The 22,895-nt window shown below is 52.6% G+C and overlaps 1 protein-coding gene across 8 annotated transcripts in view; it reads left to right on the forward strand.

The window, feature by feature from the left end:
* Positions 1–15,655: 15,655 nt before the first annotated feature.
* Positions 15,656–22,895, forward strand: part of CRHR2 (corticotropin releasing hormone receptor 2) — a 44,707-nt gene continuing 37,467 nt past the window's right edge. For all 8 annotated transcript variants that reach the window (XM_030857462.2, XM_060305462.1, XM_060305463.1 and 5 more), the window contains exon 1: positions 15,656–15,809. In XM_030857462.2, the coding sequence (XP_030713322.1) occupies positions 15,723–15,809 (87 nt within the window). In that variant the 5' untranslated portion in view covers positions 15,656–15,722. The remainder of the gene's footprint in view (positions 15,810–22,895) is intronic.

Genomic DNA, 22,895 nt, shown 5'->3' on the forward strand with positions numbered 1-22,895 from the left:
AACAGCTCAGTTAGGAAGCACCTACTATGCACCAGGCACTGACTTTCCATTATCTGTGACTTTCTACTTGAGCTAGGTGCCATTGTTCTGGTTTTATAGTCAAGGCAACTGAAAGTTGGTGGATTGAAATCAAGAAATTGGCTGAAACTCACACAACTGGTGAGTGACGTGCCCAGCTTAGAAGGCGACCCCCACCCCATCCTGTCCCATCCCTGGCACTCTACACTCCCTCCCCTGCTTCATCTCACCCCATAGCACCTACTCTATGTGACTCACCGCGCACGTGACTCAATCATCTTTTTTGTTGCTGGCCTCCCACAGAAGAATCTCGGGTCCGCAGAGGCAGCGACTTTCATCTCATCTGTTCCCCAGTGCTACAACTGTGCCCGACACAGAATAGGCACTCGGTAAATAGTTGAATGAATAAATGATATGTTATGAGGATGCTCCAGGCCTTGCTGCCTGTGTCCAGGATCCCAGTGATCCAAGCTGAAAGGAGAGAATGTCCAAAGGGAGGTAGAAACAGTTCTCATGAGAACCTGACCAAGGCGTTGTGGAGGAGGTGAACTTTGCTGCAAGCCGTGGAGGGTGGAGAGGATACACTTAGGTAGAAATGGGGGAAGGGGATATTCCAGGCTATGGGTTGACATCAGCTAAGGACCTGCACAGAAGAAGAAGGGTCTGGAAACCTAGAGCAGACCAGCCCCTGGGTAGGGCCGAGAAAGTGGTACAGGTGACGTGGGACCACAGACCAGGTTTTTGATAGACTGTAGGGGAAGGTGTGAGGTCAGAAGCAGCCCTGGGGTGTCTCATCCCAGCCAGGCAGCTGCACCCCAGGGAGATATAACAAGCCTTCTCATCAGAGCTGCCAGAAAGATGGATTGCCTTCACCGAGGGGCCTCCGAAGTGAGCGTTACTGCCTGCCCCCTTCTGCACCTCGCCTCGGAAACTCTGCAGTCCCAGCCCACGCTGCAGCTAGAGTGGGAAGGCAGAAAGCCCGCTGGGGTGACTGAAGCCCTTCACTCTAGATGAATCACACCTCTAAGTGGCCCCCTACCCACCCTGCGTGGCAGGATGTCGCCCCTTCCGAGCGGGGACCAGAGGAGGCTGTCAGCTCCCGAGGTCTGAGCTTGACAGGTGCTTGGGGGGAGGGGGGAGGGGGGCCGCGCTCAGGGACAGCCTGGAGTGAGCCTTGGCTCTGGATCAGATGGAGGCTCGAGGGCTAGGAACCCGACCCCGCCGCTCTCTGGCGCGAGGCAATACCTTGGCGTCTCTGAGCCTCATTTTCCACATTTGGGAGAAAAGCTGCCCTGAGCTGGACCAGTCGGACTCTCTGGGGCTTGGAACTGGGATTCACAAAAACCTAGGGAAGTTGAGGACTTGGGGGCTGAGGGCACTATCCTGAGGCAGTGTCATAGAGCCCATGAGCACAGAAGCAGAGAAAACTGGTGTGCACAGGAGGCCTTGGTGCCTCCAGGGAAGTGAGGGGGATGCAGTCTGAGTTATTGATGGGTTTTCCCAAGCCAAACCTTTCCTCTGCTGCATTTCCTGGCCTGCGCTTCACTGAGACGCTCCATATCCTTATAAATTCTCCTCTTTTTTCTCAATCTGTTGAGAGGATTTTAATTGTATAATAGATGGTGTTTCCAAAAGCTACAACAATCTCTCTCAACTCACATGCTCATTTGCAATAGGCCCGTGCCACTCTTCCACGTTAGTGAGATCTACTTCCCCTCCCCTGGCCCTGAGACTGTGACTTAGCCAGTGGATGAGGCATCAATGACATTCCGGGGCTTCCAGATCTGAGCATTAAGAAGACATGGCAGCTTTCACTCGTGCATCCTGAGGGGAGCCAATGACCAGGTAAAACTGTCACTTCCCTGAAATCACCATGCTGTCAGGAAGGCTCAGCGAAGCCACTTGCAAAGGCCATGCAGCACGATGCCCACCCAGGCCCCAACTGGTCCAGCCATCTTGGCCCAGCTATGTGAATGAAGAAGCCTCCTTGAATGATCTAGGCCCAGCAGACGACTCATGGATCTGGTCATTGACAACTGAGCTGTCCCCATTGAGCCCTCCCCAAATTGCAGAAGCATGAGCAAACCAAGATTGCTGTTGTCTTAACCATCACGTTTGGGGTAGTTTGCAACAATGGATAACAAACGAATTGTAGCCAAAAGACTACAATCCTCCCTACCCACATCTGTCAGGTTCCTGAGCCAGACAGTGACAGATCCTTTAATGAGGGACACCAATTAGGGTGGGATCCCATGAGCTGAGGAGGCCTCGGTTTCAGGTCCCAGTCTGGTCTTTGACTGTGTGACTCTATTGTTCTAAGTGTCAGAAATGCCATCCTCACCCTACACCCCAGCCAGGTCCTGTGAGCATCCCTCCTGGACCAGCCTGGTGACCTGGACTTCATAGAGCAAATCTGCCCCAAGCTGAGTTACCCTTCTCCTCCTTTCACAGTATCTTTATTCCGCCCCTAGTTCATTCAGTGAGCGTTTCCTCTACAAATGGCTAATAACCATAAGAAAATATGCTTAGCCTCGTGAGTAATCAGAGAAATGCAAATTAAAGCAAGAATGAGATTCACCTTCCTGTTTATCAGATTGGCAAAATGAAGACTGATAATAACTGCTCTAGACACGAATAGGACATATTGGGGGTCTCAGGTGCTGGGAAGCCAGCAATTTGGAGGACAATTTAACAGCATCTATTAAAATACAAATTGTCTGTATCTTCCAATTCAGCAATCCCACGTCAGAGTTTGTATCCCAGGGAAATACTCGCACATGTTACACAAAGAGGCACGTGCAAAAGTGTTCTCTGCATGTAGAATAACAGTGAAACTCTGGAAACGTAGCACACTTCCGTTAACAAGGGCACTGTACCCCGCTCTGGTACACAAGGCCACCATTACCACGGATGGTATTTCATGCCATATTCGCGCCATAGCATAGATGATATACATAGACGACATACATAAGTGACACATAGCACGTAAGTGCTGATACTGAAAGGTCTCTAAGACATATTGTTCAGTGAAAGTGCATCTGCACAGTATGACATTTGTGTAAACACCCTCAGAAGAACTAGAAGTACAAAATTTCAAGCATAAATGCAAAATTTAAGGTGTGAAAATGAACTCAGGAAACTGATAAAACGTGTTCTCTGGGGAGGTTGATGGTTCTGAGAGGGCCAAGGGGGCTGTCTGTCTCTCTTATTTTTATTTATTTATTTATGTATTTATTTATTTATGTATTTATTTATTTATTTTTTTGCGGTACGCAGTCCTCTCACTGTTGTGGCCTCTCCCGTTGTGGAGCACAGGCTCCGGACGCGCAGGCTCAGCGGCCATGCCTCACGGGCCCAGCCGCTCTGCAGCATGTGGGATCTTCCCGGACCGGGGCACGAACCCGCGTCCCCTGCATCGGCAGGCAGACTCTCAACCACTGTGCCACCAGGGAAGCCCTTATTTTTATTTTTAATAATGATAATATATTTGGGTGTTTCTTATGTTATGAAACATAATTTTTTAAATTAGTGTTTATGAATACCCATGGGTGCAAGTGAGAAGAAACAAAGCTGAGGAGAGAGCCAGGGCAGGAGTGTGAGGCTCAGACTCAGGGAGAGCACAGGAGTGGGGAGATCACTGGGCCCAGGATGGTCAAGGGAAGCAGCCTGGAGGAGGGTGCCCCAAAGGCTGTACAGTAAAAATAGACTTCTAGAAAAAATGAAATAAACCATAAAGAGACACAAAATATATGTTCACATTTTTATGATTAGATTCAGCAGGCATAAAACTACTCTGCTAACTGCCATAAGTTTCCACACGCTTACTCTCAATTTCTATATTCACTGCAGGCCAGTAGCCAAAAGTTTACAAACTGACAGCATCCACGGATACCCCCCACCACTTTGAGCAGCCCTAGGATGGACCCTCTAACTAACTCTCAGGGCCAGTCACAGCCAAAGATGCCCAAGAGCCTAACTCTACCTTCCTCTGGAGAATCATCTCCCTCCCTTACCGTGCGTCTACAATTCTCAAATCTGGGTGAGCATTAAATCCTCTTTCCTATGTCTACAGACTCCATCTTTAATAAGGGCCAGAGCTGGGGGATGTTCTGAAATACTTTTTAAAGCATTGCTACTGGGAAAACCAGTAAGAGGAGGCTTGCTGAGAAGCACGGTTTTCTTGCAGTCGGATTCCTGGTTGGGAGGTCAGTGATTCTGGGTTCTGGTTTTCAATCTATCACCAACTAGCTAAGAGACAAATAAGATTTCTCTGGGTGTCATTTTCCCTCCCTATGAACTGAACAGAAAGGCATCTCTGGACCCTGCAATGTCAGCACTGTGTTTCCAATGATCTAGAAAATGCATATCGCCCCATAGGTTCAGACGTCAATGGCCAGGACAGAAATCATGGTGAGATCCTCTGGGAAAGAATTCCCTGGTTAACTAGTCACATGAGTTAATAGGTCTTATTAAACCGATGGCTGCTGTCCCTCCCTAGGTGAATCCTGGCACTACCACAGTGCTGAACTTGCTAACTTGTGTTTGCCTTTTCCCAAAGGCAATCTGTTGATTCTCGGACATTCAAACCTCTGATCAGTTCACAGTCATGGACAGACAAGTGAATCTGGAGAAGCAGTACAGCCTCCCACGCAGAGGGACATAAGTCCCATCTTTGACAGGGCCTCACTGCGAGTGCCCGAGCACACCCCTCCGCTCACTGGGCCTCCGTTTCCTCATCTACAAGGAGGGAAATCAAACTAGATGTTCAACTAGATGTTCTCTAAAGTCCCCTGCAAAGCTCTCTAGTTTTGTATATTAATTTGCCAATTATCACTAGACTTTCATCATAACACAAACCTTTGTAAAAGATCAATGTCACTTCTGGTCTGGATCACCAGGGTGACTTCCTCCATCCTGACCACATTTTCTACTCACTGTCCCACGTAAAGCCTGTCGCAGCAGCTAGACCCATTGAGAGTGTACCACAGTCCAGGCACTGAAGTCACCTCTCCACCTTGATTAACCAATGTCGTCTTCAAAGCCATCGGAGGAGTTAGGAACTATAACAGGTACTGTTCTGAGCTCCACTTTACAAAGGGAATTGTGACCCAGAGAATTGAAGTAACTCACCCACGGTCACACAAGTGGAATGCAGGAGGCAGTCTGGCTTTAATCAATGTCCATTGAGCCCCTGCTATGAGCATATAAGACCCTGCACAGAATCAATATTTGGGGCCACCTGTGATGGTATTTACGTTATGTTCAAAAACCAATTTCTCCTTCTTCCCAAGCAGCCAAGGGAAATGCAGGACAAGTTGACTTTCCTTTGTCAATATTCCATATACCAAAGAGAACATTAGCAGGTCGTGCCAGGAGATGCAGCTCTCAGCACAAATACCTCCTGTTATCACCGAATCAATGGCTCCAATGCTCAGTTTGAGAGTACTATCCTTAAGGAAGGAAAAAGCTTTCTAGTGAGATTCCAATTTCCCTTTACAAAACGCCTCCTGGTAAGATCAGCCAGGGGGCCAGATGGTTGATGCCCAGGTGGGCTCTGAAATTCAGTGGGAGGGCTGTGTACAGGGAGAGCTGAGGTTCTCACCTCACAGGAAACCCCGGGAAAACAGGAGAGGTATTTCTAAAAACCTGTAGACCTTAGGTGGCCCTTCCTGAAGAAAGACACCTTAGCATGGCGGCTAAGAGCATGGCCTCCTGACCCACATTGCTTGGGTTCGACTCCCGGGGTCACCACTTATTGGCTCTGTGATCACGGGCCCGTTAATTAATCTCTCTGTGCTTCAGTTTCTTCATCCCTAAAGCACAGACGACAGTAAGGTTCTGTGAGGATTCTCTAAGTCCATACTGTATATGTAAACGGATTCGAATCAATATTTGGGACCACCTTTGATGGTATTTACGTTATGTTCAAAATACGTATGCATCAGCTGTTATTATTACAATTCTTGGTAACTCACAAAGCCCACTATTTGGAAACGCAGAAGTCAAGGGTTCCAGTGTGGGATTTCACTTCCTCATGAAATATGCTTCCTTATAAGAATAGTGTGATGACCTTCCCTGAACACAACGCAACAGGAATGACTTTCTTTTCCTTCTTCCCTCCACCGTCTAAGTGTATCCCATCACTCTCCTTCCCAGACTGTTCCAGCGCCCATGGCCCCCACCCCTCCTCAACATGCTCGCAGCCTCCTCTACCCCAGCCTGGGCTGTTCCTTGACTGTGGAGGAGTCAGCCTACCGAGAATGGGGGCTGGATTTTTCCTCTGCTTCTCTTCCCACCCCCGACTCATCCCCTTGGATCAGCCTGGGTCACCTCTTCCCATCCTCCCTGAGGAAGGCTGACACAGGGCTGGGCCCACAGAAGGGATTGGGGAAGGACTAAGTCGTACCACAGGGGTCAAGGTTGCTGAGAAGACAATCTGGGGTGAAACGCTGGTCACAGCTCACCTGCAAGCTGTCTACAGAGCATGGCCTCCAGCAGTCCTAGAGGGGCTGACCTCTTCTCTGACTCCTGCCAAGACTACAAATCCTGGCTGGGGTTTGATTCCTGCATTTTGTCCCCACCTGACCCAAAAGCAGCTCTCACAGTATCCCCACTCCCCACTCCCTAGGAGCTTCTATGTGGGGGGCAACAAGGTACCCCAGACTCCAGGCCCTGAATTAACCCAGGGTCCTCACTCTCCCTGCAGCCTTCGGCCCCCAAGTCTTCAACTAGATCCGCAAACCATGAGCCTGTTCAGTGCAATGGGGTAGGCTCAGGCCTAGGGGTCAGGATCCCTGTGGTCTCCTCCACAGCTGCCTTCCTTAAATGCCCAGACTCACCCACCCAACCTGCGGGGCTGAGGGAAACCCCTTCTCAACCCCCAGAACAAGCCATAACTAATTCCTACATTTTAAAATGCATCTTTTCTTAATATTAAAACGGAATACAGACCCTTGTACAATTTTGGAAAATACCGAAAAGCACAAAGAAAAAAGTAAGAAATCATTGACCCGTGATTAGCTGTGAGTTGTCTGTGACCCAGAGTTATCTGTGTCTAACAAATGGTTCTGTCCTCTCATACAGACATATTAGATGCCCAAGCTTCTGTGATACCCGCTAGAAGGAGTTGGGCACCCCTCCTTGTAGCCCAACTGGTAGCATTGGGTGTTTACGTGTGAGCTAGGAGACTCCCGGAAAAACTCAAAATCAAGCCCACACTTGGGGTTCAGGCATCCAGGCCCACAAAATAGACAGGTATAGGGCAGTGCCATGGTTAATGGTATGTGTCAACTTGGCTAAGCTATGGTACCCGGTTGCTCGCTCAAACACCCATTGAGATGTTGCTATGAAGGTGTTTTTTTAGATTTTAAATCATTTAAACCAGTAGGCTTTGAGTAAAGCAGATTACCTTCCTAGCGTGCGTGGCCCTCGTCCAATCAGGTGAAGTTGACGTTTCCCCAAAGATGAAGGAATTCGGCCTCAAGACTCCCACGTGGAGACCCCGCCTGAATTTCCAGCCTGCCTGCCCTGCCCTGCAGATTTCAGACTCAAGGCTGCTATACAAACTCTCACCTGAATTTCCGACTGCCAGCTCACCTATGGACTCCAGCCTTGCCGCCCTCCCACACCTGCATGAGCCAGTTCCTTAAAATGAATCTCTTTTTACGTATACATAGCCTACTGCTTCCGTTTGTCTAGAAACCTGTGACGAACACAGGCAAAGCCAAATGGCAGGGCAGCTCTGAGACCCGGTGGGGGGGGGGGGTCACAGCAGGCCTGAGGCTGGAGGGAAAGAGTGGTCTGAATGCGCCACTCTGGCGATCATTTGAACGGTCTCGAACCCACCTCTGTGGTGGCCTCTGGGCAAACTCATCCCCAACAGACGCTGTCCCACTACACACACCCAGAAGCACCCTGCTGCGGGGCCTCTAACGAGGACTGTTCTCCCTCCCTATTACCCAGCAGACAATTCGCTGGGCCCTGCATAGCCTCTGTCCCCAGGCAGGGGCTAGTGGGGCTGGCGCCTGGCAGGGGTGAGGTTCAAGGCGGCAGATCCACGCACAGCCAGCAGGAGCAGAAGGGTCTTGGCTCAGCAGGAGGAAGAAGGATCTCAGCGCCGAGCTTCCACATAGCAGGGATAGCCGCACCCTGCTCTGTGGTCAGGGGCTCAGGGGAAATGCATGTGTGGGTCTGTGCAAGCCAGACAGAAGAGACAAGGGCAGGACAAGAGGCCAGCAAAAGCTGGGACTCTGACCAGAGATGACCATGAGAACATGAGCTCCCTGGAATACATGACCGCCCCGAGAGGTCACTGAACCTCCCCTGGGATGCGGGATAATGTGCTTACAGCAACTTGAGCTAAATCTCAAAGGACAGCTGTTGTCACATGGAAAGCGCTAAGGGTGGGAGAGGCCGAGGTGAGAGCAGCCCTCCCACAGTTGGGACACAGGCATATTGGCAGCAAAGCAGGGACCAGCGTCCTGTTTCAGGACTTTCTTAGAGCTTGGATTAAATGTCTCCTTGTTTCTGGCTTATGTCTAGCCTTTGGCACTGCTGATGATTTTCTGTATATCTTGGGAAGGTGAAAGGGGGTGAATTAGCAGGTGCAAGTCTTTAGCGGTCATAACCTCCACGTCCCCTAATCTGTCGCTTTCAGGGCCTTGTCTTGTTCCAGGCACAGCTGAGGACGATGGCGAAAAGGACATCAGGGTGGAAGGAAGTGGATTTTACCCCACATCACTGATCGGCTGGCTCTGGCCGAGGGAGCAAAGCAGAACTGCCACCCCCCACTGGGCCAGGAAGTTATCAGAGTGTCTGCCCGGAAGGCCATCAACCCCCAGTGTGGAGAGCGGCCAGAGACCAGGGACCCCGACAGGGAGACGAGCCCCCTGGGAATCTGAACTTCTCCAGATTCCTCCATGACCTGGGGGTAATGTAAGGCACCCCAACCACAGAGACAGCCTTATCCTCACTTGACAGATGAGATCGGAGGCTCAGAGGGTGAAGCTTTGGCCAAGGGCAGACAGCTGGTAAGTCACGCAGAAGGACTGGACCCTTCCTCCCAGTGCAGGCTTGGGGCAAGTTCAGTCAGATACTCCCAAGCTGCCCAGCCGCTGGGCCTGACTTTTGGCAGCAAAGGGCTGAATCCAGGCCCCATCAACCTCATAGACCACCCACCTTTTATTAAGCTATGTCTCGGGCTCCTGCCCTCTGGGGGACCGACCCACAAGTTACCCCGCAGCAGAAGCAGCCTGGCCCAGGAGAAGAGGAAGGGACCTGTGATGTGGGCTCATCTCACTCTGCAGGCAGAGGCAGAGAGGGGACGGGCCGGTGGTACAGTCAAGGGGCAGCCTTCCGAGGGGCAGCCTTCCTGCAGGGCCCTCACTGGGCCTGCTGTCACCTGTAAAGTGGGGATGGGGACTGAGTGACTGTTAAGGTTCCTTCCAGCTCCGATGTTCTCTGCGGAGCAGCAGCAGGACCAGAGCTCAGGCCACCACCCCTTCCTATCCTTAGAGCCACCCGACTTGTCTCCTGCCTTTGGAGCATGTCCCAGCCAAGCCATTGTCCACTCTGTTCTTTCTACAGTGCCGATGTGACCATGTCACCAGTTCCGCCAGTGCCTGCCTTACCCAGCCTACATGCCCCCGCCCGGGGCTCTGGCCACTGATCAGCCTCACCTCAGTGGTCTCCATGCCCATCCATGGCTGATTCCACGCCGACAGCCTCCCGGCGGTCCCCGAGCCTGTCTCTTTCTCACTCACTCTGGGAGACCCTCCCTCACCTTGACCTCCCCTCCACTGGCCTCCACACCTCTACCATCACGCAGGTGAGCTTTGCTCATCCTCTGCCATCCCAGGGGCTGGGTGGTATTGGTGACTCCACACTCACTGGCCCTCACAGCCCTTGTCTGATTACTGGTCTGTCCCTGCCACCATGCTGGGACAGCCGCTGTGTCTTCTCTCCCTGCACCCTGCACTTGATAGGTGCTCAATAACGATTGAATTTGTACCGACTGTCCTCTGCCTTCCTGCCTAGTGCTCTTACAGGAGTCCAGGAAACGCAGACTTGGGTGGAAACATTCAGAGTCTGCCCCTTGTGTCAGGGCCTTCTCAAATCCCTCTGTCCAAGCCTCTTACTCCAAGCCTCCCGTGGTCATCCCCATTCCTTTGTCCATTTGACAAACATTTGTTAGGAACCTACTCCGTGCTAGGCACCCACAGTCACGCCAGGCACAGGATCTTGTACATAGTGAGTCCTCAATGTTTGTTGACTTTGAATGGGAAGAAACAAAGTGACAATGATTAATACTCCCTCGCACTTCCAGGAAGTGGTGTTCTCCTCCAGTCCTCACAATGACCCTCCATGGTAGGTGTTATTATTTCACTTGACAGGTACAGCAACTGAGGAGAAAAGGTAGAGAGAGATGTGTCATCCAGGAGGCACTGGAGCAGGACGGACACCATAGACCAGATCCCTTCCCAGGGGACAGCGGCATCCCGGCCAGCACCACCCTTGGGATCCCTTCTGTGGGTTTCTGCCCAGCTCAGCCCGTGGCACCTGCCCCTGGGAGGAGCCTACACAGGAGACAGGGGGCAGCTGTGAAACCACAGACACAACGACCAGGAGCCAGGCCCCAAGTGCCACTCAGCACCGGAGCCCGAGCTCTTCGGGAAAATCCAAGCCCCACAGCTGTTCTCCACGCGCAAAGTTCAGGGCTCCTTGATGAGCAGGTAAAAACTGTGCCAGAGCTGACTTAATCCCTATTCATCAAACATGATGACTTGTTTTTCTTTGGAGACGAGTGACAACAGAGCTGCTCATAACTCATACTTGGATCTGACTACCCTGAACCAGAATTTGGGAGGAAAGAAACAAAAGAGAGAGAGAAAGAGGAAGAGAGGTCAGAGTAATATCCCACAGAACCAACAGAAAAAATCAAAATGAGCAAAATCAATGCCTATTCTTTCAGCAATGCTATAAAATTGTGTTCTGAAATTGCATCGCAAAAGCATACTTTGCAGTCTGGGGCTAAATGGGTGTGACCACAGCTAAAATAAGGAGATAGCATCATAAACCTGGGGGACAAGATGTCATCTGGCCATAAAGGGGGGCATTCCCCCTCATCTGCTGTGGCAATGGGTCTGAGCCGTCTCAGTCCCAAATGAGAGATGGGGTCCATGTGATGGCCCTGCCAGGCGGGACAGGGAGTATGGCCAATGCCCCCTGCGTGGTGCAGCCCCTGCCTTTCCCTCAGACTCTGGACTGAGATGCCATCTTATCTCTTGCCCGCGCTGCTGCACCAGCCACTCTGCTTTCTCCTTAACTTCAGACCTGTGGCTCTAACGCAAGAACACCCTGCCGCCCAAGCAAGCATTCTAGACTGCAGATCCAACCCTGTCCCTCTTCCACTCAGAGACACATGCAACCTGTGTCCCTAAGAACCCCAGTCCTCCAAAGTCACCCTTTCCTTTCATAACCACACACAATGACCTGACTGTTCCAGCCCATTAGACTTGCGGAAAGTCGGGCTCTCCCCAACAGTTCTGGTTCCCAGACGTGGGGTGTCTTCCACTTTCCTGGTCACCTTTTACTCTAAATTCTACTCCTGTTCAATTCTTGATCCTTCTGTGTTGATCAGAATTCCTTGGGTGGTAAGCAACAGCGATACACTTCAACTTAGCTCAGGCATCGGTGAAGATTTATTGAGAGTCCCTTTCTGGGGGCAGAGGCAAAGTGGGTTTCTGGCTGGACTGGAATCAGAGCCTCAAAGGCTACCAGGACCCTCTCCCCTCCTCTTTTCTCTGCTCCCCTTTCCTTCAGCTTGGCTTTCCCCAGACAACAGTCAACAGCCAAGTCAACGGCTGTGCTTTGCATCTGTCAGTTTCTCCAAAAGAGGAATAGTCTTTCTCTTCGTCGCAAAGTTTAAAAATCCCAGGGAAGGACTCTGATTGAGTCAGTTCAGGTCAGCCATCCACTCCTGTACCAACCAACTGTGCTCAGTAGGGTGAAGCCCTCTCCTTTGTCCAGCCTGGTTGATTTCATAGGCCAATCCAATCACGTGCACTGGGGAGGGTTGGGGCAGGGAGGGAGGAGAATCTTGCCCCCAAGAAGGCAAAAAGTGGTACTTGGAAGGCAAAACAATCTTGGATATTATAAGGGTTTATGGCCCTCCAAAGAACCACAGTACATAAATAGATATACAATACGTCTATGGTATTAGAATTTCATAGTGGGGAGGGCAATTAGGAAAAAAATATAAAAAGGGCCTCCTTTTGGGTGCAGGGATGATAATGTAAAAAGAAAAAATGTTGAGAAACACCGGAGCAGAGGATGGAGCATTGCTCAGAAGGACAGGACAATTCTGGACGAAACAATGTGGAGCACCCTTCCCTCCTGCAGCTGCTGACCCCTCTCCAGCCCTATCCACGCACAGGCACCCATCCTCATTCCCCAAGCGCCACTGACACAGGCTGTCATGCAGGATGGACTATTTCTGAAGATGGGGGGTAGCGGAGAATAATGACAGCCCCATCGCTAATGTTCACTGACTATTCACACCTCTGGGAAGGCCCTCCAGCCCATCCCTCCTCAGACCCAGCAGCCTTTTCGTCCCCCCTTTCTCTCCAAGTCCCTGGGACAACCCTCAGCCCAGATCCCAGCCCTTCTACCCCTTCACTGACTTAGATGCCAAACTAGGCTAAATCCAGAATTTCCACTGCTTTACTTTACAAAGCAAACCACCCATCTCCCTTCTAGACTATCCTCAGTTTGCCTTTCATAACCAACAAGGGCCATAGAGGCATTTTCATAAATAAAAAGGCTCCTCTGCTCCAGTCTGCCCTTAGGAAGAGAGAGCTTATAAATGACAATTTGTATTAGCCTTGTCCACATCATAGCTGCCGGCAGGGTTTCTTCTGCCACCAGCAGTCTCTGAAAGCAGAGAAAAGTTGTCCAGAGGACAGTTTAGGGGCTCAAAAGTTTTTGTATGTTTCTTATGGTCGTTGCTGTTTGTTTTTAACCCATTATATTTAGGAGGGCCAAGTCCAGACTCTCCTAACCTTCTAGGCTCCCTTAGATTCCCAGAGGTGAGATGAGAATTCCCACACAGCACTCATAAGGGAGGTGCTCCCGGGAGAGACTGGTAAGAGAGGGGGCAAAGCAGGACAGAAAAGGGAAAGAAGACCCGCAGCAGTGAGATGCCTGGGAGCCCCAAGTTAATTACATCTGGAGTTGGTTCACCTCCAGGAAAAGGAGCGCTAGCCAGTCAATGGCAAAGCATACCCTTGGGGGTTGGAAGATGGAAACCCCTGGGTTCCTGGGGATCAATCCCTACCTTGGTGCAAAATGCAGCTCTAGTTGTCCAAGAGATGCCCTCCTATGAACTTTCCAGGTTGGAGGAGGGCACCGTTTGGAAACACAAGGAAAGCCAGGGAAGTGCACACAGAATGTCCTACCAGGGAGGAATCAAGACTGAGCACCCATGTGCCTGCTCTGTAGACCCTCCTAGAACTAGAGCAGATCTAGCTTCCTTACAGCCTGTCCTTCACTGCCTGACCCTACACTGTCCCCACCCCAGCTAGACAGCCCAGCCAGCTGTGCTTGCCCAGCTCCTTGCTCCTGTTCTCCCCAACTCCTCCATCTGGAGGAAAGATCTCTCTCTTCTCCATCTGTTTAAATCATTCAAGGAGCTCCTGTAGTGCCTTTCCCCCAGAGTCCCCCCCCACCCTACTCCCTGAGCTGTCCCACACCTTGTACTATCCGACAGCTCCCATCACAGTTATTCAGGCCCAGATCTCACAGGGTCCACACCCCTTCCCTCTGCTGGCGCTCTCTTCACAGCCAATGAGGCTGGCCTCAAGGTCGGAGCCTCTGCTCTCTGCTTTACAGCACCCATTGTGATGGAGATGCTCCAGTAACACGTGCTGTAAACAACTGTTGAACCTCATGATGACTCATCAGCTCTGAGGCTACCCACCCTTCAATCAAAGTCCGACTGAGTGGTTATCTCCTACCAGGAGCCCTCTCTGATCAAGCCCATCTGACTGGGTCCAGTAAAGCTATATCCTGTCTCGGGGGTTTCTACCCTGTCACCTTCAGATGAATGGGGAGATCTGGTCAACTCTTCCTTTGATCTCCCCATAAAAATGCCCCTGCACCATTGGAGCTAGGCTCTGTGCAACAGAGGAGAAAGGGAAGAACAAATAAAAAGAAGTACCTCCCCTGCCTCCCAACCGAGGTGCGTGGAGGCCAGCCTCATCCACGGGGCCATAAGAGAACAGTCCACATAGAGGAGAATCCAGGGGCTCAGATGTAGGCCCTGAGATTTCAGGGCAGGCCAGTGTGGGAGCTGGTACAGTCAGGAAGGGCTGCCTGAAGGAAGCAGGTGGAGGAGAAGACCTGAGGGACAGAAAAGTATCCCAGGCAGAGACCAGAGGAAACAGAGTGTCTAAGTCTCTTGAACTTGGGCTGTACCCACCTCATCTGCACCCTCCAGGAAAAGCTCAGTGCCTCACTAATCACATTCCTCAAATGCTTTCCCCTCAGATCCTAATAACATTGGGATTGCTGCTTAAGCTTTTAAACGCTGTGCACCAGGCCCACCTGTTAGAACAGTTCCACAGCCTTCTTCAGTGGTTCCCAGAATCCTCACCTCCTGAACCCTGACCCAGCCCTAGGCTGGACCTGTCCCCATCTGAGACCAGCACTGCTCAGCCCTGCCTGATATCAGGATCCCTGTGAAATTTACTAAAACGTATCAATGCCTGGGCCCTGCCCCAGCCCGTATCATCAGAAGCTCTGGGTGGGGGTCTGGCATTGCTGCATTTGTTGTCGTTGTTCCTTTGTTGTTGTTGTTGCTGTTGAATATATTTTTTTAGCATTTTATTTCAAATTTACAGAAAAGTTGGAAGAATGATCCAAAGTTTACCCACAGACTCTTTGCCCACATTTACCAATTATTTACATTTTACCTCGTTTTATTGTTCTCTTTCTCTCTATTTGTGTATTTGTGTGTGCATGTGTGTGTGTATTTCTGAACCCTTTGAAAATAAGTTAGAGATATGGTATCCCTTTAGCCCTAAATATTACTCCCTAAGAACAAGAATTTTCTTACCTATGGATAGGGCACTTATCAAAATCGAGAAGTTGAACACTGACACAGAACTATTATTTAATCTGGCCTCCACGTTCAAATTCCGATTGTCCCAGTGGGCAGTGGTGCGTGGTAGAAGCTCCCCAGACAATTAGAAGATGCCGGCAGGGCTGGGAAGCCTGGTGGGGATGAGAACCGCCCAGCCCACTCTGTGCTCTGGCCAAAACCACAAAGACCCTCGCCTCCCTTTCTCAATTCCTCTCTCCCCAGCGTGGGCAGCTACAGCCCTGGCAAAGGGGGCAGGCTGGTAAAAGGCATTAACCCCTTCTCTGCAGACTGGAAGCACAGTCTGGTCTCTCCGGCTGCCTGGGCAGAAGCTTCCGCCCAGCACCGCTATAAATAACCTGGAGGGGGCGGGCCGTGGGGCGGTGTCACTGCGGAGCGTGGAGGCGGGGGGGGGGGGGGGGGAATACTCCCCCTTCCCGTGCCTAGGGCCATACCTTGGCCGCCTGGCGCGCTGGGGAGGGAGGGGCCCACACAGCTCTAGCCTGGGGCGGGGGAGGGCGGGACTGCTGTGCTCTGAGGTGCGCTCGGGTCCGCAGCCGCTGAGGGCATGGGGGGTCCCGCGGGGCCCCCGCGCCTTCTCCACGCCCCGCACCCGCTGCTCTGCCTGCTCTGCCTCCTGCCGCCGCTGCTCAGAGTAAGTGCAGGGAGTGGTGGCGGGTGGCGGGCGGGGAGGCGCGGGGTGGGGCGGCATCTGTTCGCAGGGTCGGGGCGCTCCGTGCTCTCCTGACTGCGAGGCGGTAGGGGGTCTCACTGCTCAGTTACTGGGCTCGGTTTCACTTAGCCCTGTTAGGAGTTGAATGGAGGAGGTCTTAGGGCTTGGTCGCCAGGATGGGGTTGGGGATCCCTGTGTCCGGTGATGGGATGGAGATGTCCTGCCTGGATGAGGGGGCAAGTGGAGGGGAGCTGAAACTCTTCACACCAGCTAGGATGGGACCTGGAAGCCTTTGTGGATGAGCAGAGCATTCTGGGGGACGCCCTAGTGTCTAGGACATGCCCTTCCTCGGGTCCAGAAATTTCCTGTCCCCTGTCCACTCTGTCACCTCCCCCATAGATCCCGCTGCATCTCCCCTGCAGGAGCCTCAAGTCCCTTCCTCACCCCATCCCAGTTCTGGCCCTTCCCCACAAGGGACCCCCAGAAAGCTGTCCCCTGTCTCCTGCAGCCCGGTCCCCACGCTTGTCTCAGTGCCTGAAACCAGGCAGCCCTCAGTATCGAATGAGCAATGGGGCAGAGGGGCCACTTGGGGGAACCAGCCTTGCCAGGGGTTTCTCAAAGCTGTGGGTGTGCCCACTGGCCAGAGTCAGGGTCTGCAGGTAGGAGCCGAGGGTGACGAGATGGAGAGGCACTGTACAGAAAGAGCTGAAGAAGTGGGGGTGAGGCTAGGAGGGGGTGATTTCCAGAAACAGATGTCGGAGGAATCTACCTCTTACCCTCTCCCCATTTTACAGATGGGGAAACTGAGGCTCGGAGAGGAAGGGTGACCTGTCCTAGGCCACACTTTTCATGAAGAGCCACGACACTAAAAGGTTTCAGAGCCCATGCAGTGCAGGGGACAGAGCCAGGCTGGAGGTCAGGAGGCCTGGCCCCATCCCCATATGTACACAGAGGACTCCTTCGTTCAACACTCATTCAACAGATGGGTAGTGAGCGTCCACTGTCTGTGGCAAAGTGGCTTTGCAGACAGACCTGATCAAATCCCTGCTTTGCGGCTTAGTGTGTGACCTTGGACAGGCTACTCAAATTTCCCCAGCCTCAGTTTCCTCCTGGGTGAAATGAGGATGATTTTGGTGCTTACTGAATAGGGTTGTCATGAGGAATAGTTGAGACAGTACAGGTAAAGCTCTGAGCACCATGCCTGGCACAGAGTAAGCAGAGATGAAGGCACTAGGGGCCCCGCCCTCCCAGGGGATCTGGTCAGGTGGAGGAGAGGAGTGGGCACCATGCTGAGGTGTGGTCAGTGCCCCGATGGGCAGATGGCCCCTAGACCTGCCAGGTCCTTTTAAGGACATTGCAGGGATGGGTGGAGGCTGTGGAGTGGGTTCACTACCACCCCCTCCTGCCCACCTCCCACTCCCGATGTCTTGGGCTCTGAGCTCTTTCTGCCCCCTGGCACTTGTTCTGGGGATAAGTGCCTTCAAGACAGTCGGTGTTAGGGCCAGGGTGGCCCCTCAGCCGTCCCCCTCTGGGGGCCATGATGCCAACCGCCCAAGCTGGTTAGACGGAGAGGGTGTCTGGTTGTTGCCCCAGAGCCCGGCCAGGTTGAGGGGTCTGTGGGAGGGCACCCTGGGTCCCGGGGACGTCAGAACTGGCAACCTCAGAGGCAACAGTCTGCTTTCCCCGTAGAGTCAGCCCAGGCCCCGCCCCTAGCTCCCCGGATGGCCCAAGACTAGAGACTAGTTACTCACCCAAAGTTACTCAGCATGTAACCAGCTAGAGAGGACCGTGGTCTCTCTAGCCCCAAAGCACAGGCTTCCTTGCTTTGGGTCTTCATGGTAATGGGATTTGTTTCTGGGTCCTCGTCCAACTATTCTGAGATTTCTGCTCTCTATGAAAAGAGAGTAAGTGACCTGGAGCGGGTGGTGGGGAAGGAAGGCGATCCAGGAGGGTCTGGCCTCCAGCCCTCTCATTTATTCAATAATACTTGATTCAGCCAGTATTTAAGGAGGATCACGCATGGTAAAGACATAAGGGTGAAAACAGCAGCCCATGGCCCCTGCCCTATGACGTTGATAGCCTAGGAAGCCGCTGGCCGAAGAAAACAACGGCTAAGAATGAAGTGTGTGTTTACAAACTCTGGTCACGGGAACTGAGAACAAGTGTGTGCAGGTATAAGAGCCTCTGCCAGGATTGGGAGGAAGTCTGGCGGGAGGTGGGCAGGATGGCAGGGGCGGAGATGGGGTGGTCCTAGAGGGAGGCTGAGGGAAGAGCACGCTGGGAGGAAGGCTCTAGACTCCCAACCCTGAGAAGAGATGGTGCGAGGCTCCAGGGGGCATGGTGGGTCCGGGTGGGATCTGATCTCTATCCCAAGGGCACAGGGAGTTCAGGGCTCGCTAAGCTGGGGAGGGGCCTGATCTAAAGTGCAGTTGTGAACATTCCAGCTGGTGGTTGCGTGGGGAGGACACCCTGGGTCAGCCCGCACTGCAGGAGCCCAGCCTTGACCCTGGTGCTACCAGCTGCCCTCCGAGGCCTTTGAGAAGCTGCTTTGGGAAGCGGTGCTGAAATCATGCAGGCTTCCTGGGCCCCGGGTGCCATGCTACGCCCTTTACTGAAACACTGGGAAGGTTGGGACAGTTATTCACAGACGGAAATGCAGGTTGGGTAAGGCTAACAAATATGGCTGCTGGATTCCAAACCCCTTGATTCTGACCTTGCCTCCCGCTCTGTGAAGACCCCAAGAAGTCTTGTCTGGGTCCAACCCCTCAGACCTTTGAGCAACAAGGTGCTCCCCACCAGGGCCTTAGAACAGCGCTTCTGTGGTCTCTTGCCCCAGGTTCTTGCTTCTGGTGGGGCTGTCTGTCCTGAGAAGGCTCAGCAAAGAGGGAAGGCCCAAATTCCAGAAGCCTGGACCCCCGCTAACCTACACAGCTCTGCCCAAGACCAGGGCCAGGGCCCTGCACACACACCCAGGGTCTGTGGAGGGTTGGGGGCAGGGGACTCAAGGGCCATTTACCAGAAGCTGATTCATCTAATAACTCTTTCCCCCCAGTTCAGCTACTCTCTGAGTGTTTTCTAACCTAATCAGCTAATTTAGTCTCTCTGTTTTTGCCATTTTGTTGATGTTTTAGTATTTTTTTTAAAAAACCAATTTGTCTGCCAATTTAAAACCCCTATTCCTACTAAGTCTCAGATTTGCAGCCCTTTATGAATTATGGGACTATTCCGTATTCTCTTAGCTATCATTTTCTACTTTATCTAATTTTAAGCATTTTTAGGACTCCTCAGTCAGTCATAAGTCACTTTACTGAAAATTCTAATTTTTTAAGATGTCGTTTCAAATCTGCCAGAGGGAGGGATATATTATCCAATAAGCTTGTTTTGTTCATTCTGTTCAGCATTCTGTTTAGACCACAGGACTTACCACATGCTTAGTACTGTTCTAAGCTCGGACACACATTACCTGTTTTAAGCTTCACAACCACCCTAAGGCATAAGACCGTCAATATCCCCATTTGACAGATGAAGAAGCTAAGGCAAGGTCATGTGCCCAAGGTCACTCATCTGGTAGTAGCAGGGCCAGGATTCAAACCAGGCAGCCTGACTCCACACTCCCTTCGCTTCACGAAAGTGTAAGACACTCAGATGCCGAAACAAATCAGAAAGAGGTGACTTTTAGGCAAACTGGATATTAGTTGAGTTGATCATTAAGGAGATAATTTTAGGCCTAGTGACCTGTTGTAGGACCTCTTGCAGGCCAGCTCCTGCCTTCCCTACCCCCTTGCTCCCTCAGACATCTGTATGCAGGACCCAGGGCTTGGCACAGGTCAGAGAAGAGGGACAGAGGCTAGAGGGAGCCACGGGCTTTCAGAGATGAGAGAGAACACATGCCAAGGAAAGACCTGGAAGTTTCTCCAGGCAAGTTGGTGGCTGGATTCAGACTAGATGGGAGAGTGGGACATCTTAGAAAGAGGGACCTGCTGGAACACTCAGGGTAGGGAGAGCCCTATGGAAAGCTGCTTCGGGCTCTTGGGGCCCTCACTCAAGGTCCCGGCAGCTAATAAGTTAGAACTGAGCAGCTAAAAAGTCTCCCCTGCCCCGTTCCAGGAAGATCCCACATGCCGCGGAGCGGCTGGGCCCGTGAGCCATGGCCGTTGAGCCTGCGCGTCCGGAGGCTGTGCTCCACAATGGGAGAGGCCACGACAGTGAGAGGCCCGCATACCGAAAAAAAAAAAAAAAAAAACTGAAAAATAAAAAGTCTCCCCTTCCAGGAAGCCTGCTCGGATACTCCAGAAAACAATTACCTACTTCCTTCATCTGACTGCCAGTCCCTCACCCTCTGCCTCAGCCCGCCGCAGCTCCAGTACTGTCTGGCCTGTGTCTGCTCAGGGCCCAGAATCTGCCTCCTCACGCCCCGTCCCCCCCCTTTCCTCCCTCTCTTCTGCCCCTCCTTCCCTCCTCCCCATACCCTGTCTTCAGTGTCCCCATCTCTTCCTCCTTCCCCCAGGTAGGGCCTGAGTTTCTCCTTCCTCTGTTCCTAGCTCAGGCTCAGTGAGACCAGTGAATGAAAGAAAACACTGGGGAGGAACCCCGCCCCCTCCAGAGGAGTCCTCTCTGACCTTGGGCAGAGAGGGAGAAGGCAGGGAGGGAGCTCACCCCGTTCCTGTCCAGTACTGGCAGCCTGGCTGCAGGACCTGTGGTCCCAACTCTCCCAGGCTTAGACCAGCAGCTAAATTTAGAGGAAGCTTTGTCGCCAATCCAGGAGGGAGCACGAGGCTGGGCCAGACCCCCGGCTCCAGGGAGGTGGCACCTTTGAGGCCCGCCTGGCGCCTGGGCCCCAGGTTCTGCCTGGACAGGGCCCAAGGTGGAGGAAGAGCAGCTGGCTCTCTTGTCTTGGCTCCCCTGCCAGGACCTCTCCCTTGCCCTGTATAATAAGGGAGGGCTTCCAACTCCAGGCACACAGAGGCTGGACCCGGGCCGTCCTCAAAGGGAAAATTCAGAAAGAAGGCTACCTGACAAGCAGAAAAAGCCCAGAACTGAGTTCCCAGAATTGGGGGTAGGGGTGCAGCTCTCTCTGGCTGAGGGGACCATGGTCTCATCCAAACAAACATTTATTGAGCACCTGCTACATGCCAGGCTCTGGACTGGGAACTGGGCACCCAGATGTGAAGCAGACAGATATGGGCCCTGAGCTCCAGCAGCCTGTAGCCTCATGGGGCGGGGCTGGGGCAGGGGGCAGCTCTCTGCCCCTATGACAGCCAAGAGCTGATCAGAAGTCCAAGGTGTCCCCCACAAAAGAGAGATAATGGGGTCTTCAGGTGGCTCAGAGTCAGTTCTAGAAGCCAGACTTCTGGTCTCCCTTGAGCAAGGCCCTGCCGGGCTGGCTGGGTCTCCCTCCCCTTCTCCCATGACCTAGCTCTCTGCCCACAGGCCCCCACTCCACTGGTGAGAGCTGCTTCTGACTCACCTTTTTTTGGAGCTGGGGTCCTCCCAGCATCTGCAGACCACAGGCTTTCACCCCCTCACACGGGACCAGCTCTTCAGTGTGTATCTGACCAACTTGTGACCTACCAGACTGTCTGAACAGTCCTGCCTTAGCCCCTTACCCACTGTGTGGCCTTGGGAGGTGACTTCGCTTCTCTGGGACTCAGTTTCCTGACCTGTAAAATGGGGTCATTCGCAGCCACCTCAGAGGCTGTTGTGAGGATTAAATGGGCTGCCCTGAAGCGTTTAGAGCTGTGTCTAGCACATAGTAAACGCTGACTTCACATCCAAGAAGCCTCTTTCCCACCCTCTGTCCTCTTAATAGCATCCCCAAACCAGAGGCTTGCCGCTTCTTGAGCAGGCCCTGTGCTTCCCTGCCTCTGAGCCTTTGCTCGCTCAGCTCCTGCCCCTGGAATTTCTTTCTGCTCTTCTTACCCTTCATCCTACCTTGGACCAAGTCCTTCCATCCTCTTGGACTCAGCTTCCATGCGCAGTTTCCTCACCCAGCATCCACTGAGCACTGCTGAGCAGTGAGCCTGGTGAGCGAGGTGAAGGGGTGTCTTCAGGGGCCACTGTACACGGGAGGGGTGTTGAGGGCTGAGAGGGGGAGCCCTGCTGGCTGCAGAGCTCGGAAGGCAGAACATGGGGTTTCTAAGAGGATTTTCTAAAGGAGAAGGGCTTGAACTGCGCTGTGGGACTCCCCCAAATGAGGTTTGAACCCCCCATTACTGAGCTCCCTAACTGTACCCCTCCTAAAGTCCTTGACAAGAGCCACCATGTAACACGTGTCTTCTATGTAGCAGCTCTTGACAGTCAGTAATTTGTTTAATGCACACCAAAGCCCCATGGGGTTTATATTATCCCCATTTTAAAGGCGGAGGCCAAGGCTCAAACAAGTTAAGTAACTTGGCCAAGGCCACAGAGCTGAGAAGCAACATCTCCAGAGCCCTGAACATGGGCATGTTTGCAGTCTGCTGCCTCTGAGAGCTCATCACCCAGGCCTTGGGGATAATTATTCATGGCTGTGTCTCTGCTTTCCCTGGCCCGCTGTGGGCTTTCTGGGGGCACCGGTCTCTCCTTCCTCCTCCCTGCCCGCCCCTCCCCCACCTACCCACTACCATTAGCAGCAGCGGCTCTGTCCAAAATGGGCACCTCCAGGGTATGTTGCAGGTCTGAACTGAGTCAAATCCACCCAACCAGCCCCCTTGAAGAGAATGAACATCTTTGGCTTTGCCAGCTTATTCGACCAGTGGAGAGAAGGAGTTGGAGATGGAGCCCAGACTTGGGAATTATTCCACAACCACTTCTGATCTGCTCGCCCATTCTGCCCAGGCTTGAACAGCACACATCAATACTGAGCACGGCAGCCAGTGCCCCCTGCTTTGCTCAGCAAGAAGACTCAGCCACGGCCTCAGATGACAGCGACTGATACAAGGACAGCCCCACAGTGCCTGAGTCCTGGCAGAGGATGCCCGGCCGCCCCTGTCCATCAGCTCAGAGCCAAGTGTTCAGACCCTCCCGAAGTTCAACATGAGATGCCTGAGTGATGGGGCCACAGTGTGGCCACTGGGGGCTTTGAGAAAA

The sequence above is a fragment of the Globicephala melas genome, chromosome 9 (assembly GCF_963455315.2).
Source record: "Globicephala melas chromosome 9, mGloMel1.2, whole genome shotgun sequence".
Classification (NCBI taxonomy): Eukaryota; Metazoa; Chordata; class Mammalia; order Artiodactyla; family Delphinidae; genus Globicephala; species Globicephala melas.